At 35.8% G+C, this 12,651-nt stretch overlaps 1 protein-coding gene across 3 annotated transcripts in view; it reads left to right on the top strand.

Annotated features, from left to right (window-relative positions):
- The window catches only part of SMC2 (structural maintenance of chromosomes 2), a 53,745-nt gene extending 41,736 nt beyond the window's left edge, over nt 1-12,009 (top strand). For all 3 annotated transcript variants that reach the window (XM_036330163.1, XM_036330162.1, XM_036330164.1), the window contains 4 exons: nt 3,222-3,338; nt 5,310-5,470; nt 9,094-9,241; nt 10,222-12,009. In XM_036330163.1, coding sequence (XP_036186056.1) covers nt 3,222-3,338; nt 5,310-5,470; nt 9,094-9,241; nt 10,222-10,380 — 585 coding nt within the window. In that variant the 3' untranslated portion in view covers nt 10,381-12,009. The remainder of the gene's footprint in view (nt 1-3,221; nt 3,339-5,309; nt 5,471-9,093; nt 9,242-10,221) is intronic.
- The last annotated feature ends 642 nt before the right edge of the window (nt 12,010-12,651 follow it).

Below are 12,651 nucleotides of genomic sequence, written 5' to 3'. Positions count from 1 at the left end.
TCCCTTTTCAGTTCTTTGTTTTCTTATTTCATTCTTTTTGCAATACCTTTTGTTCATACGTTCTGTTGTACCTTGAATGACTTTTCTGCTGGCTTTGCCCTTTTGTCATAAATATGTTCTACTCTTATTCTTGGTATAAATAAAAATACTTTCAGATCATGTTAATGCTTCACATTGCTATTACCATTTGTTTCACTTACCTTGAGAGGCTAAGAAAAATAAGGTATACTGCCTCCTTACCAATCTCCAGTGTATACTGGAAACATTATATAAATAGAGATTAAAACTGTTATATATGTAACCAATGTTTTCCTAATCTGTAATTCCAGCAGCATTTGCTATGTAATGCTTTCAGTTGCTCTATAATGTTATCCATCTCCCCTACTCTGACAAAACATTTATAGTCAGCCATGTCCCTAGGAAAATCCAGAGGGGAAAGCAAGCCCTATTCTTGACTAGCAGTCAGAGTAATTTTATATTATGCCCTATACCTTCTTTAATTCTACAAAATTTCATTTGAATTTGTATGATGGAGTTAATGAGAGCTCTGTAAAACTGATAATACTTAGGATGAGCTCAATTACTTTTAAGAAATTTTGCTCTAATGAGTTTAATAACAACACCACAAAACTGTTGACATACAAACAGGCTAATAATGTGCATGTTGTGATTTCTATAAAATGTTCCTGCTGGTTTTCATTTCTCCATTAAAGCTTTGCAATGTACTGGGGAAGTAAACTGTCAGCCTGAACTTGTGCTGCGGAACATCATGAAACATGTTCGCTTTTATTAGATAATGATTACTGGGTCTAATATTTTTTAAAAGAATTCATCAACTTCCATCTCCTTTCCAGAGAGGAAAGCTCTATTATTGGTCAACAGATGGCCTTTTGTTGGTGTAATGTGTCTGTCTACATAAGAAACTACTACATGGAATTATGCAAGGAATAAGATAAAAACATGGAAAGAGGTTTGAGGAGTTTGGCCATAAAGAAGAGGAGCATCCAGGTGCTAGCAGGACTGGCTGGAGCTTTTAAGGGCCTTGAAATGTGAGGCTTTTTAGGAAGTTCTGTTACTCATGGTATAATTATCCCTTTGCAGCCAGCCTACCTCAAATTTTTTTCCAGAAAATTTATCCATTAACCAGGAAAGGCCAGTGAAGATGTGATGTTGAGCTGAAATTTGAGGCACCAATTAGGTCAGATGTAGAGGAAAAATGTTCAGGAAGAGAGATCAGGTTACAGTGAGTTTACCAGGTATACCGGTTAATAATGCAGACTTTTTTCACTAGATGGAGTTACACATATGTTGATATACACTGAGTGGCCAGATTATTATGACCACCCCATCAGTACTTCATTAACACTTCCAAAAATACTGAATATTGAAAACTTCCTAAGCAAATACTCCCAAGGTTTTATTATTTTTATTATTTGCATAACTAATTCACTTCATTGTACTGATGGGGTGGTCATAATAATCTGGCCACTCAGTGTATATGTGATTTGATATGTATGCTATTTTGTCGTATTGGCAGCAAGCTTTAAAACTGCTATGTCACATTTTCTGAAGGTGTTAACATCAGATATTTTTACATTTAAAAATGTCAAATTTCGTGCCCAAAAAAAGCATTTGCGGGAAGTTTTAATTCATTATTTTGAAGAAAAGTGCTGCTGAAAGTTATTGAATACTTCAGGAAGCTTATGGTGAACATGCTCCATCTCAAGATACTTGTGAACGCTGGTTTAAATGCTTTAAAAGGGATCATTTCGATGTGAAAGACAAAGAATGTCCAGGTCAACCGAAAAAGTTTGAAGACCAACAATTACAAGCATTATTGGATGAAGATGGGTGCCAAACTCAAAAACAACTTGCAGAAAGATTAAACGTTGCTCAGCAAACAATTTCCGATCGTTTACAAGCAATGGGAAAGATTTTAAAGGAAGGAAAATGGGTGCCACATCAACTGAATGAAAGACAAATGGAAAACCGAAAAGTCATCAGTAAAACGGTGCTTCAACGGCACAAAAGAAAGTCTTTTTGCATCGAATTGTGACTGGAGATGAAAAGTGGATTTATTTAGAGAATCCCCAAAGCACAAAATCATGGGTTGATCCAGGTCAACCATCAACATCGACTGCAAGGCCAAATCGCTTCGGAAAGAAGACAATGCTCTGTGGTTGGTGGGATCAGGAAGGTGTGGTGTATTATGATGTGAAACTGTTAATACTGATGGCTACCAACAACAAATAATCAATTTGAACCACGCTTTGATTGTAAAATGACCAGAATGTGCCAGAAGACACGACAAAGAATTTTGCTTCATGATGACACACCCCCATCACACACTTCAAAACCAGTTAAAGACACCTTAAAAGACCTTGCCTGGGAAGTATTAACCCACAAGGTATTTACCAGACCTTGCTCCTTAGATTACCACTTGTTCCCATCGATGGCACACGCACTTTCTGAGCAGCACTTCAAAATATACGAAGAAGTGGAAAATTAGGTCTCTGAATGGTTTGCCTCGAAACAAGAAAAGTTCTATTGGGACAGTATCCACAAATTACCTGAAAGATGGGGGAAATATGGAGCTAGCAATGGACATTACTTTGAGTAAAGCACTTTTGATGTTTCTCTTAAAATTTTTGTGTTTTCTGTGATTACAAAATCCCCATTATTAACCAGTACACCTGGTGTATGTTCAAGGACCTGAAGAAAGACCATATGGCTACAGCCTGCCTGGGGAAAAGTGTGAGATCAAAAAGAGATAAATAAAGGCCAGATGATGTAGCATTTGTATATCATGGTGAAGAAGTGAAATTTTGTGTCACTGCTGAGATTAACCTTAAAGAGAAAGCATGCAGGGCTACTTTTGAGTTTACATATGACATATTTTTCTTTATGTCTTGGCTTCTAGAATATTAGAAAGGGAATATTAGTGGAGTCAAAATATTTTAGGTGCTTGTCCTACAAATTCTCATCTATAATAACTAAATTTTACATATAGGTGATATAATTTATACCAATTATAAGGAAAGTAAATGTAACTATTGGAAAGTAAATATAACTATTAATACACTATATCTTTTTGGTAAATAAGAGCGTACATAATATAATGTATACAAAATAATGAAAGCTCTTTATTCCTGACTGAATTCTAGAATAGAAATAGAAAATTTTGTTTTTCCAAAAAGTATGTGTTTTTTTTATCTTATTAGTATAATGACTTGATGAAGAAGAAGAGAATTGTAGAAAATGACAAATCCAAAATACTTGCAACTATAGAAGACCTTGACCAGAAGAAAAACCAAGCCCTGAACATTGCTTGGCAAAAGGTATTTGAACCAAAACTAGTATCATTTATTCTATGTGAGGCAAAGATGAAGAATACTGGCAATAGGTTATACTCTAAGTTGAATTGGAAATGGCTGGTTTGTGTTTGGAGGAGGTATTGCGCATACTAAATTAAAACCTCATAGACCTCAGGCATTTTGTCCTAAAGGACTTGACTACCAATTTGCAAAGGTAAGTGTGTGTCATCCCATCATTCTCTCTTAGTCTACTTCTCTGGTTCCTAGATTATAATATTTCCTAATTCTTTATTACCCTGTTAAAGGGGACACTATTTGTCCTATTTCCTTCCCATGAGATCACAGGCTCTTATATTTGGAAGAAACCTCAGATACTGCCCGCGCACCCTCTGCTCGAGATTGGAGCAGTATTATTTTCTCATCGGGAATCTGATTGTTGGAAAGCTCTCCCTGGGCTCCTTCAATTCTACCCTCCCTTGTTCTTCTTGCCCAAACTCAGAGGTCAAATGTTAGCTCTAAGAATGTTTCCATAGTAAGATTTGCACATTCCTTACCACTTACAAATTAATAAGTATTATTAACACGTATTAAAAATTAACTGTTAATTTTAAATGAATTATCTTAAAACAATTCCATAACTTTGGCAGTTATTATCCCTACTTAATACATGAAGAAACCAGAGCTTACAAAAATGCAATAGCCTACAAAGATCATATAGCCAAAAGGTAGAAAAACGGGGTGGTTTTTTTTCTAAATTAGTACCCAAGTTAAAACTGCCTTTTATGCCTAACTACTATCACCCTTATTCTTTAACAACTGGGCAGTAAACAAGGAAGTTTGATATTCTCTTTTACTGGACTCTTTACTTTAAAAATCCCAATTATCATTTTTGTTTTATGACAACTTTGGAAGATTTCAAGGATTCTCATTTTTTCCACTTCCCTGTAGATTATTATTTAGCATGTGTATAGTTGCTCTTAAAATATGCAATCTTAGTAAATCTACATTCAGGAGCACTGCTGTGTCTAAGATTTCCTTATTACTAAAAATACTCATGAGAAATATATTTGCCTTTATTTGAATTTGGAGATTTCCCTAGAGAACCTGGGTGTCAAGACCGTGTGTGTGAGTGTATACACCCTCAAATTTGTCTGAACTCTCTAAGGTTATTAGTCATGTCTTTGAGAACAGATGGCCGAATTCTCAAATCATTAAGTGTGTATGCACAAAAATTACCCAATTATAAGCTACCCTATTGGCCCTAAATCTCTGTAATCTCCTACTGTGCCTTGATGAAGATAAGCCAAACAGCTTCTTTAGCCTCTTTCTCTTGAATTTGACTGCTATGCCCACCCTTTGTCACCCCAACTTCGTTGGCTATGAGAAGCAGCATAGAGAGAACCATCCAACACTTGGAGCAGGTCTGGTGGTTTGATTTCAGGCCTCTTTCTCCTAGAGCCACCCTGCTCATCCTAGGCTTTTAAGGTTAGCTGATAACCACAGGGCCATCTTACCATACCATTCAACAGAAAACAAGCTTTATAAGAGAACATTTTATGGCAAAAAGAGATTTTCTTTTATGTTTCCTTCTCTAACCACAAGTTGAATCTCCTATTATGTACAGTCATGTGTCTGAGGATTCCTGTATGATAGCTCACAAAACTACCAAAACTTCAGAGTAGAGTTGAGGTATAGCCTCTAGGTCCCTCTGGAAGTTAGAACAGGTAATAAACTTTCTGTAAAGGGACATATAATATTTTTTATGTGTGTGAGCGCCAAATAGTCTCTGTTGCAACTACTAGACTACATTGTTTTAGTGCTTGCAGCCATAGAAAATACATAATTGAATGGGTATTGCTAGATTTGTCATATGGGCCATAATTTGTCAACCCTAGTTAGAGTAACAGCAAAATGCATTGTTGGGTTACATATACACCTGTCAATATTTGATATTTTAGGAAACTATCGTATTTTAATATCTTCTTTTTTTCCCAGGTGAACAAGGACTTTGGGTCTATTTTTTCTACTCTTTTGCCTGGTGCTAATGCTATGCTTGCACCACCAGAGGGGCAAACCGTGTTGGATGGTCTGGAGTTCAAGGTTGCCTTAGGAAATACTTGGAAAGAAAACCTAACTGAACTTAGTGGTGGTCAGAGGTGAGTAATCCCTTAGGTTCATTATAATTACTAATTACTCTTATTTTATTATTGCCCATCATCTCATTGTCTACCACTTATTTCAGTTTGTAGTGTTTAACTCTCTTTGCGTATAGAATTTAAGAAGCCTATTATGTAAGACTACCTGCCAGCTGCGAGTTTGACATGCTTGGACTAAAACGTTTTAGTTAAAACATTTAGTTAAAATGGTAGGCAAAAATGTAAGAATAATGAACTCGAAACCTAGATAAAGTAGATGAAAAACAATTATTTTCAGATAGTAGAAAATGAGTAGTCCAGAATATGTACCCCAGCTTTCTTCCTGGGAGCAATTTCTGGAATGCAGGTGCAGTGAGAGAAATCCACACAAAGCCCAGTAGTCTCACTAAATTCAGGAAACAAGGATTAGCATTAAGTCTGTATTATCCCTGAAGTGAAGGCCACGATAGATGCACCTTAGCAAAGGTCATTGCAGGCCTTGAAGAATAAAGCTGAGCTGCATGTAACTTAATTGGTTCTCAGAACAAGGTCCAACACTCTTTAAAGAAAGACAACAAAACTGAGACTCTGAACAACACAATAAGTGTGCAGCATCTAATAAAAATTACTAGACAGATATTAAGAAAAAATGTGATTCATACCCTAGAGAAAAAATCAGTGGAAACAGACCTAGAAATGATAGGTGATAAAGCTAGCAGATTAGAAAGGTAAGTAGTTACATTAGCCATTTCCAAAAATTACAAAAAAAGAATGTGATGAGAGAAATGGAAACGTAAGGATTTGATCCCGGTAGAACTGTACAGGTTAAGGATGTTCTGAGGTGAAAGGAAAACGGTACCTGAGAGAAAGTGAGACCTCCATAAAAGAATGGGGTTCAGGGAAGTTTCTCCCAGCCTTTCTTGGTGATTCAGTCAGTCAGTACCAGGAGAAATTGATACGGTCATATGGCCTGACTCCTTACCTGCAGAGAACCAAGTAATTAAAACTTCCTAAGACAAAATTGTGATTGAATGTTTACATAATTGAAGATGGTTGGTTATTAATATTTCTCCCGCAAGAGGTATAGTCCATAGTCCTTGAATTATTCTCACATGCCCCAGAATGCCATGTTACTCTTATGTACATAGAAAATACTAAGAAAGACCTGTTAATTTCCTTATGAAATCCTTTGTCGTTTTTATTAAAATAGCAAGCCCTATTTTTCATTAATAAAATTCATAATTTTTTTCTATTGCCTGTCAACCAAAATTGAATTCCACAGTTTAGATCCTAGTCATCTGTTTTTGCCAAAGTCCTAGAAAATATTTTGAGGATAATATAAAATGCATGTTTATTTTATTAGGATCTAAAAATTATTTCCATAATTAAGATGAGGATAAAATTATTTGTAACAGTACCAATATTCAGCAAAGTAGTTTAACCCCTGGTGTGGGTTTTTTATTTTTCTAAAACGCAATGCCTTAAACATTTGGCACAGAGGAAGCAAATGGAAAATAATTTTAGGTTGTTAGAATGACCTCAGCTACCTGCCATAGAGGCACATTTCACTCTGTTACTTGTTTTTTATTGTACCATTCATTCATTTTCTTTGCTAGACATTTTGATTTCACCTCCTAGACCCCCTCTGCTTGTGCACATTTTCCCCACATGTTTCTTAATAAATATCTATTGGAATACAGTAAGCATTAAAGTGACAGTTCATTCTAGTGCTGCATATAGGAGATATTTGATATTATAGAAAAAGTGTGTTACACATTCTCTTGTAATTTTCTAATGTTGAATAATTACATTTTGTATTAAAATACAAATTATTACAGTTCTTTATACCAGATTAGAATGAAAATAGCTACCAGTTAAAGGGAATGGTTAGCTAGAAGAGAACTTTAAAAGAGCTGCAGAATCTAAGAGTGGGTGTCACAACAAATTTTAAATAGGAGTGTATATATATATATATATAGAGAGAGAGAGAGAGAGAGAGAGATTTATTATAAGGAATTGGCTCATTTTATTGTAGAGGCTGAGAAGTCCCACCGTTTGCTGTTTGCAAACTAGAGACCCAAGAAAGCCAGTGGTATTTCAGTCTGAGTGTGAAGACCTGAGAACCAGGAGCAGCCAGGGCAGAAATATTCATGTCCCAACTCAAGTAATCAGCAGGGAGGGAAGAATTCTTTCCTCTACCTTTTTACTATTCAGGCCCTCAGCGGACTGACTACTGTCCACCCACATTGTGGTGGGCAGACTGCTTTACTGAGTTCCCATTCAAATGCTAATTTCATCCAGAAATGATGTTTAGCCAGACATCTGGGCATCCTGTGATTCAATAAAGTTGACAGAATTAACCATCCCATAAGGATTGCTTAAACCTCTGGCACTGTGAAGTACTTAGAGTAATGGGCCATAATCTGTTCAACGTACTCAAATGTGCCAATAAAAAATGGATAGACTTTGTGTGTGCACATGTATGCATACATAGTACAAGTTTGAAAGAGGGCACCTAAGCGAGTTACACTGTTACCAAGACAGTAGCTGTTACTTAACAAGTGTACATAGCCCTCACTCATCTGCTACCTAGGCATCTAATGCAATTGTGGAAGGAAATAAACTATTAACACTTAGTATGTTTTCTTAAAGATAGGTGCCGAATATGATATCCTAATTATTTGGAAAGAAGAATATACCAGTAAACCTGTTCTAAAAATAAAACTCACTGGGGAAAGGAAAAAATGAAAGGCTTAAAATGAAAGACATTTTGATACAAGTGTTGAAGTTTGAAACTTAAGGTTCTTTTTTTCTGTGGCTATCTCTTAGCTAAAATCTGTACTTTTCATAATGCCAGGGTTCTTGTTCCAGCATCTAGAAGGGTTCAGCAATCTGGAGAAGGGCTGTGTATACCTTAATAAGAAACATAATTTTAAAAGGCATTTGGGGGTCAGAGGAGCCTAGCTAAAGAAACTAAGATCTCCTCCTCTCAGGACCCCATGCTTTTTATTAACACAAATTGTCCTGAGGCTAGGCAGAGCTATACACATCAAAGGGTCAGGTTTCATTTACAGAGCCCATTGTCAGATTGGAAGAATTTGCCTACGGCTATTCAGGTGTTTGGCCAATAGGAGGCAATAACATGTAAATTAAGATACCCTGAGCTGTCTGGCAGCAAGCAGTCATCCCTTTTGCAGTGGTTATCAACCTTCCTAATGCCGTGACCCTTTAATACAGTTCCTCATACTGTGGTGACCCCCAATCTCATTGTTACAAATTGAACATAATTAAAGCATAGTGATTAATCACAAAAACTATGTATTATATGTGTTTTCCGATGGTCTTAGGCAACCCCTGTGAAAGGGTCGTTCGACCCCCAAAGGGGTTGTAGCCCACAGGTTGAGAACTGCTGCTTTTCAGGATTTAGGGAAATGCCTTTAGCCATTTCCAACAGGTGACAAAATATGTGACTCAGCCCTTGCTGAGTCCCCAAGTTTCATCAACCTTTCGATGAAACTCTTGCAATTATGACATGCTGGAACTGGCTTCTGGCATCATAATAAGAGCATAGCAGATTTGCTTCAGTTCTTTGGTAAAAAGTGGTAAAAATCAAGTTTTGACAGCTTTCTGTACACTTTTCTTAGGTCATTGGTGGCTTTGTCATTAATATTGTCCATGCTCCTCTTCAAACCTGCTCCAATTTACATCCTGGATGAGGTCGATGCAGCCCTGGATCTTTCTCACACCCAGAACATTGGGCAGATGCTGCGTACTCATTTCACACATTCTCAGGTAAGAACCAGACAGAATGTCTTCATTTTTAAAAAGGATAAAGAAAGTCTGAGTATTAGTATTTGTTTTTCTGAAACTATTCTTTAGTAGTGGTCACCATTAATAAGATATTTAAAATTGAGGAATACTAAAGCATTGTATATTTCTTTAAATATTTATTAATATTCAGATGGGTTTAGAATGAAAGAGTTGAGTTTGGTCTCCTATTAAAGAAAAAGTCAGACATTACAATTGTTGTAGCATGAAGGAGAATCTAATATTTTCCTAGTTAGGAATTAATTTAGGTTTAAATGTAATTATTTTTCTAGATAGCTGCCAGAGGTGCAGTCAGAACAAACATGTTTCAGAGATATATACCTAGGTATCAGAACATCATGTGGCACTTGGTAGGGTACTCTTTATTTCTCCTGGCTAGACAGTAGAGGCAGCCCCTTTAAGTTAAGAACCGTTTGTTTGTGTTGAACTGGGGCTGCCAAATATGGTTTATAGATCATGCATTATACAACTCGGGTCTTCACTTACCATAGTTACCATAGACTATTCATTATGGCAGTTATTTGCAGACAACAGTGAATTGGTACCTATTAATTATACAAATATAAATGTTCCATTTGAGCTCGTGGGAATGCTGTAGGAACTTCAGACCTTGGTAGTATTAAAATATTTCACTAGGGCATTTAGAGCTAACAACAAGTAGTTGTCAGCTACAGAAGACCAACAAGCTGTCAAGCAGCAGGAAATGTAAACCTGGATAATGAAGCCATCAAGGTAAAATTAAGAGATTCTTAAAACAAATATGAAAAGCTAGAATAAGCTTAGATGTCTAATATTATAACTAGTTGCTACCTACATTAGAGGGTGTGAGTTTCAAGAATCAAAATATCTCCAAATAATTATTTAACCTCATTAGTTTTAAAAAGTAAACTTCTTTAAGAATATAATAAAAAGTATCTTTTATGCTTTTTTTTATTTCCCTTAAGTTCATTGTGGTGTCCCTAAAGGAAGGTATGTTCAACAATGCAAACGTCCTTTTCAAAACCAAGTTTGTGGATGGTGTTTCTACAGTAGCCAGATTTACTCAGTGTCAGAATGGAAAGGTCCCAAAGGAAACCAAGGCCAAGGCAAAAGGACCCAAGTGATCACATGTGGAAGTTTAAAGTATGAATTTACTTCTTCACCTTGACCTGCTTTTTAAACAGACTTTTAAAGAACCTGGGATTTATCTCATTTGTTTATATAAAGATTTAATGTTTTTTATTACTTGATCCATATTTTCTCTTCCCTTATATAATCACTTATAAATGAATATGATTTCTCTTTTCTTAGTTTAACTATGGCCCAATTACTGTGATTGTGATTTTATGCATGTCATCAATTATTTTTCTTACACAAGTCTTGTAGAGTAGGGAGCCTGAGATACCTGTTTGGTGGGAAATTCCGTTTGTAAAAGCAAAAATACAAAGAAACAGGTAAAATTAGATTATGGGATAAATATAGCTGATAATCAGCTTTTAGTTTAATTCCTAAGATAATATTAATGTATTTTCTATTGCTAATAAAGTCATTAGGTAAGGAAGAATAAAAAAGCAAGGAGCTGGACCAACAACGGGAACACAGAGCAAGGTGTTAGGCACATTCTGAGTTATTTGTGGTTAGTTTCTTGAGAACACAATGCTAGATCCCTGATTCAGACTCAAATGACAGAAATCAAGACCTATTTCCCATTTTGTGATGTTTGAATATCATGTTTCTAGATGCTCAGTAATTGATCTGTACATGCGTACATTTTTAAAAAATTTATAAATATTTCTGTAGGAGTTTAGGAGAAAGGTATGTTGCTTGCTGCTCTCTGGTGCAAGTTTATCTGAAGTCTCCCAATACTTCTGTCAATCTAATCAATAACAATCTGTTGTTGGGTGTGAATGTAGAAGCCAACATACCAAATAAAATTTACCTTTTTCTTCAGTCTAAGATATTTGTAAGTAAATTAGATCCATCTGTTTAACCAAAAGAACTCAAAATTTGATTGTTTCTTAGTGTCTTCTACTCTCCAGTTCAAAAGATTGTGCTGACAAACAACCTAAGAATAGTTGTTAGTGTCTATAGGTATATTATCACCAGTGTCTCCAAACTCTGAATCTTGAAATCTCTGACATGATCTCATCTGATCTTGGGTATATTATTTTGATCCCACATCCCTTCATATTTCAGTTCTAATTCCTTTGTTTTTCCTTTCCCTAATATATGCTGATACTTCTTGGTCATGGGTTTAATATTTTTCATTCTTCATTTTTATACATATGTGAGGATGTCAGATAGCACTCAGGTAACTGATATTATGGGATACCTTGAAAAGGATTGAATCTGGAATTAGTCCTGACTACTGTGGGAGGCTAGGGGAGTACTAGTAAATGCTGAGTTACAGGAAGCCCAATATCACATAGAACAGACATGAGAAAATTTTTATTTTCTCTCAAATGCATTGCAAATTATTTGCCAAAACAGTTTACACTGTCACAATATAGTATACCTGTTGGCCACAGCCTAGTCAGCAAGGCTGTTAATTTTAATACTTATAACTTACTAGTTATAAAATGGCACTTCATTGTTATTTAACTAGTATTGTGTAAATAACCCGTGGGGTGAGTATTGTTGCCATGTGTACTAATTTTCTTTCCTTTGCTACAAATTATCTATTTGTTTGCTTTCCTAATTTTTGTCATTTGCTCTTTGATGAAAATCCTCAAACATTAAATTTTTGTAAGTAATGTTGTCATTCTTTGATTAGAGGGAGGACATTAAGTGGGATGGGGACATTATTTCATATATCCGCAATAATATGAGTAATATTTATTGAGCTCTATCTATACATTAGACACTTTTCTCACATGCACATATTTTCATTTTTAATCCATTAATGACCCAGTGGACTCAGTACTGTTGTCAGGATTATGTAATGGAGGAAACTGAATTGAGCAGAGAAGTTAAACTTGCCCACAGTGATAACAGAGTTCAGTGGCACAGCCAAGATACCAATGCTGGCAGTTGGTCTCCAGAATCTATGAGGTACTACTGCCTGACAGCCTGAACATTTGTATTTACGTAACACATTTAAAGGGTACCTACATGAGCAGGATGTACAACATGTGAATTATCTAGAGGAAGAATATCAAACGTTTGAAGACAGTTTTTTAGTTTTAGCATTTCAAGTACACTAACAACAAATGCAAAAGAACAAACTTGAGAATCCCTCTTCCAACGTGGTGGGGTTCCCACAGTCATGTCAGCTTCAGTCGGGGCAGCTTTATTTCTTTTTTATCATGTAACTTCTTTATAGCCCGTTACTATTACGAATTTGCTTGCTTAATTTCTTTACTATTAAACCAGCCTTGTGTCCTAGGAATAACCCC

This window comes from Myotis myotis, unplaced genomic scaffold (assembly GCF_014108235.1).
Source record: "Myotis myotis isolate mMyoMyo1 unplaced genomic scaffold, mMyoMyo1.p scaffold_m19_p_12, whole genome shotgun sequence".
Lineage (NCBI taxonomy): Eukaryota > Metazoa > Chordata > Mammalia > Chiroptera > Vespertilionidae > Myotis > Myotis myotis.
Note: the sequence above shows the minus strand (reverse complement) of the source record. Positions and strands in the feature narration are given on the sequence as shown.